Source organism: Conger conger, chromosome 4 (assembly GCF_963514075.1).
Source record: "Conger conger chromosome 4, fConCon1.1, whole genome shotgun sequence".
NCBI classification, from domain to species: domain Eukaryota; kingdom Metazoa; phylum Chordata; class Actinopteri; order Anguilliformes; family Congridae; genus Conger; species Conger conger.
Window position 1 is genome coordinate 76,944,002 of NC_083763.1, and position 5,000 is coordinate 76,949,001.

Genomic DNA, 5,000 nt, shown 5'->3' on the forward strand with positions numbered 1-5,000 from the left:
CCCTGTGCGTGTGGTTCTGGGTCCAGTGCACGGTCAGGTTGTGCTCGTTACTGGAGTCACTGATGGTCCCAGGTGGGAGCTGACAGATCTGACAATCAGCGAGTTAAAGACCTAAATCTCACACCGTGCGCTGAAACAGGGCTGACCTCCAGCGCTAGAGGTGAGCTCACACTAAAGATGAGCTGAAACAGGGCTGACCTCCAGCGCTAGAGGTGAGCTCACACTAAAGATGAGCTGAAACAGGGCTGACCTCCAGCGCTAGAGGTGAGCTCACACTAAAGATGAGCTGAAACAGGGCTGACCTCCAGCGCTAGAGGTGAGCTCACACTAAAGATGAGCTGAAACAGGGCTGACCTCCAGCGCTAGAGGTGAGCTCACACTAAAGATGAGCTGAAACAGGGCTGACCTCCAGCGCTAGAGGTGAGCTCACACTAAAGATGAGCTGAAACAGGGCGGACCTCCAGCGCTAGAGGTGAGCTCACACTAAAGATGAGCTGAAACAGGGCTGACCTCCAGCGCTAGAGGTGAGCTCACACTAAAGATGAGCTGAAACAGGGCTGACCTCCAGCGCTAGAGGTGAGCTCACACTAAAGATGAGCTGAAACAGGGCTGACCTCCAGCGCGAGAGGTGAGCTCACACTAAAGATGAGCTGAAACAGGGCTGACCTCCAGCGCTAGAGGTGAGCTCACACTAAAGATGAGCTGAAACAGGGCTGGCCTCCAGCGCTAGAGGTGAGCTCACACTAAAGATGAGCTGAAACAGGGCTGACCTCCAGCGCGAGAGGTGAGCTCACACTAAAGATGAGCTGAAACAGGGCGGACCTCCAGCGCTAGAGGTGAGCTCACACTAAAGATGCGCTGAAACAGGGCTGACCTCCAGCGCTAGAGGTGAGGTCACACTAAAGATGAGCTGAAACAGGGCTGACCTCCAGCGCTAGAGGTGAGCTCACACTAAAGATGAGCTGAAACAGGGCGGACCTCCAGCGCGAGAGGTGAGCTCACACTAAAGATGAGCTGAAACAGGGCTGACCTCCAGCGCTAGAGGTGAGCTCACACTAAAGATGAGCTGAAACAGGGCTGACCTCCAGCGCTAGAGGTGAGCTCACACTAAAGATGAGCTGAAACAGGGCTGGCCTCCAGCGCGAGAGGTGAGCTCACACTAAAGATGAGCTGAAACAGGGCTGACCTCCAGCGCGAGAGGTGAGCTCACACTAAAGATGAGCTGAAACAGGGCTGACCTCCAGCGCTAGAGGTGAGCTCACACTAAAGATGAGCTGAAACAGGGCTGACCTCCAGCGCTAGAGGTGAGCTCACACTAAAGATGAGCTGAAACAGGGCTGACCTCCAGCGCTAGAGGTGAGCTCACACTAAAGATGAGCTGAAACAGGGCTGACCTCCAGCGCGAGAGGTGAGCTCACACTAAAGATGAGCTGAAACAGGGCTGACCTCCAGCGCGAGAGGTGAGCTCACACTAAAGATGAGCTGAAACAGGGCGGACCTCCAGCGCTAGAGGTGAGCTCACACTAAAGATGAGCTGAAACAGGGCTGACCTCCAGCGCTAGAGGTGAGGTCACACTAAAGATGAGCTGAAACAGGGCTGACCTCCAGCGCTAGAGGTGAGCTCACACTAAAGATGAGCTGAAACAGGGCGGACCTCCAGCGCTAGAGGTGAGCTCACACTAAAGATGAGCTGAAACAGGGCTGACCTCCAGCGCTAGAGGTGAGCTCACACTAAAGATGAGCTGAAACAGGGCTGACCTCCAGCGCGAGAGGTGAGGTCACACTAAAGATGAGCTGAAACAGGGCTGACCTCCAGCGCTAGAGGTGAGGTCACACTAAAGATGAGCTGAAACAGGGCTGACCTCCAGCGCTAGAGGTGAGCTCACACTAAAGATGCGCTGAAACAGGGCTGACCTCCAGCGCTAGAGGTGAGCTCACACTAAAGATGAGCTGAAACAGGGCTGACCTCCAGCGCGAGAGGTGAGCTCACACTAAAGATGAGCTGAAACAGGGCTGACCTCCAGCGCGAGAGGTGAGCTCACACTAAAGATGAGCTGAAACAGGGCTGACCTCCAGCGCTAGAGGTGAGCTCACACTAAAGATGCGCTGAAACAGGGCTGACCTCCAGCGCTAGAGGTGAGCTCACACTAAAGATGCGCTGAAACAGGGCTGACCTCCAGCGCTAGAGGTGAGCTCACACTAAAGATGAGCTGAAACAGGGCTGACCTCCAGCGCGAGAGGTGAGCTCACACTAAAGATGAGCTGAAACAGGGCTGACCTCCAGCGCTAGAGGTGAGCTCACACTAAAGATGAGCTGAAACAGGGCTGACCTCCAGCGCGAGAGGTGAGCTCACACTAAAGATGAGCTGAAACAGGGCGGACCTCCAGCGCTAGAGGTGAGCTCACACTAAAGATGAGCTGAAACAGGGCTGACCTCCAGCGCGAGAGGTGAGCTCACACTAAAGATGAGCTGAAACAGGGCTGACCTCCAGCGCTAGAGGTGAGCTCACACTAAAGATGAGCTGAAACAGGGCTGACCTCCAGCGCGAGAGGTGAGCTCACACTAAAGATGAGCTGAAACAGGGCTGACCTCCAGCGCTAGAGGTGAGCTCACACTAAAGATGAGCTGAAACAGGGCTGACCTCCAGCGCTAGAGGTGAGCTCACACTAAAGATGAGCTGAAACAGGGCTGACCTCCAGCGCTAGAGGTGAGCTCACACTAAAGATGAGCTGAAACAGGGCTGACCTCCAGCGCGAGAGGTGAGCTCACACTAAAGATGAGCTGAAACAGGGCTGACCTCCAGCGCTAGAGGTGAGCTCACACTAAAGATGAGCTGAAACAGGGCTGACCTCCAGCGCGAGAGGTGAGCTCACACTAAAGATGCGCTGAAACAGGGCTGACCTCCAGCGCTAGAGGTGAGCTCACACTAAAGATGAGCTGAAACAGGGCTGACCTCCAGCGCTAGAGGTGAGCTCACACTAAAGATGAGCTGAAACAGGGCTGACCTCCAGCGCTAGAGGTGAGCTCACACTAAAGATGAGCTGAAACAGGGCGGACCTCCAGCGCTAGAGGTGAGCTCACACTAAAGATGAGCTGAAACAGGGCTGACCTCCAGCGCTAGAGGTGAGCTCACACTAAAGATGAGCTGAAACAGGGCTGACCTCCAGCGCGAGAGGTGAGCTCACACTAAAGATTGAGCTGAAACAGGGCTGACCTCCAGCGCTAGAGGTGAGCTCACACTAAAGATGAGCTGAAACAGGGCTGACCTCCAGCGCTAGAGGTGAGCTCACACTAAAGATGCGCTGAAACAGGGCTGACCTCCAGCGCTAGAGGTGAGGTCACAATAAAGATGAGCTGAAACAGGGCGGACCTCCAGCGCGAGAGGTGAGCTCACACTAAAGATGCGCTGAAACAGGGCTGACCTCCAGCGCTAGAGGTGAGGTCACAATAAAGATGAGCTGAAACAGGGCGGACCTCCAGCGCTAGAGGTGAGCTCACACTAAAGATGCACTGAAACAGGGCTGACCTCCAGCGCTAGAGGTGAGGTCACAATAAAGATGAGCTGAAACAGGGCTGACCTCCAGCGCGAGAGGTGAGCTCACACTAAAGATGAGCTGAAACAGGGCGGACCTCCAGCGCTAGAGGTGAGCTCACACTAAAGATGAGCTGAAACAGGGCTGACCTCCAGCGCTAGAGGTGAGCTCACACTAAAGATGAGCTGAAACAGGGCTGACCTCCAGCGCGAGAGGTGAGCTCACACTAAAGATGAGCTGAAACAGGGCTGACCTCCAGCGCGAGAGGTGAGCTCACACTAAAGATGAGCTGAAACAGAAGAGCAGCGCGGGCTTCTGGAAAGCTGAAGATCAACATGAGCCCTTGGCCTCCTGACCCTTGACCCCTGCCGAAAGGATACCCAGACGGGGCTGTGGTGGAATCGTGGGTGAGTGCTCCTCCAGTCCACAGTCAGGGGCTGCCCATCCACCACCAGCAGCAGCCCCGCGGAGAGGGCCTGAGAGAGGGAGGGAGGGGAGGGGAGGGGGAGAGAGAGGGAGGAGGGGAGAGAGAGAGGGAGAGAGGGGGAGAGGGGGGAGAGAGAGACAGAGAGAGAGAGGGAAAGAGAGAGGAGGGGAGAGATGGAGAGAGAGAGGGGGAGAGAGAGGGAGGGAGAAAGAAAGAGAGGGTGACATTCAGAGAGTAGTTAATTGTGTTTAATGTTGTTTTTGCCAATACATTGTATTTTATCATGTCAATAAAGAATTCTTGGATTAATGGAGAGAGAGAGCGAGAGAGAGAGAGAGCGGGAGGGAGGGAGAGAGAGAGAGCGAAAGAGAGAGAAAGAGCAGGAGGGAGAGAGGGAGGGAGAGAGAGCAGGAGAGAGGGAGGGAGAGAGAGAGAGAGCGAAAGAGAGAGAGAGAGCAGGAGGGAGAGAGAGCGGGAGAGAGGGAGGGAGAGAGAGCGGGAGAGAGGGAGAGAGGGAGGGAGAGAGGGAGAGAGCGGGAGAGAGGGAGGGAGAGAGAGCGGGAGAGAGGGAGGGAGAGAGAGGGGGAGTGGTGATGGGGAGGCAGCAGGACTCACGTTCACAGGTCTGGAGAAAGCCACGATGACCCTCTCTCCCTCTCTGCTAACATACACACAGCTGATCATCTCCTCCCGCTCAGCTGTGACAGAGACAGACTGTTACACACACGTACACGCACACACACACACACTCACACACTCACACACTCACACACTCACACACTCACACACTCACACACTCACACACTCACACTCACACTCACACTCACACTCACACTCACACTCACACTCACACTCACACTCACACTCACACTCACACACTCACACTCACACTCACACTCACGCACACACACACACTCACACACTCACACACTCACACACTCACACACTCACACACACACTGACACACTCACACACTCACACACACACACACACACACACACACTCACACACTCACACACTCACACACTCACACACACAC

At 55.0% G+C, this 5,000-nt stretch overlaps 1 protein-coding gene across 2 annotated transcripts in view; it reads right to left on the reverse strand.

The window, feature by feature from the left end:
• The window catches only part of rabggta (Rab geranylgeranyltransferase subunit alpha), a 24,424-nt gene that overhangs the window by 8,270 nt on the left and 11,154 nt on the right, over positions 1–5,000 (reverse strand). For both annotated transcript variants that reach the window (XR_009708528.1, XM_061238549.1), the window contains exons 8-10: positions 4,577–4,659; positions 3,915–4,010; positions 1–88 (exon numbers count right to left, since the gene is read on the reverse strand). The exon at positions 1–88 is cut by the window's left edge and continues 18 nt beyond it. Coding sequence is in view for 1 of the 2 variants with exons in the window: in XM_061238549.1 (XP_061094533.1) it covers positions 1–88; positions 3,915–4,010; positions 4,577–4,659 (267 nt within the window). In the remaining variant the exon portion in view is untranslated. The remainder of the gene's footprint in view (positions 89–3,914; positions 4,011–4,576; positions 4,660–5,000) is intronic.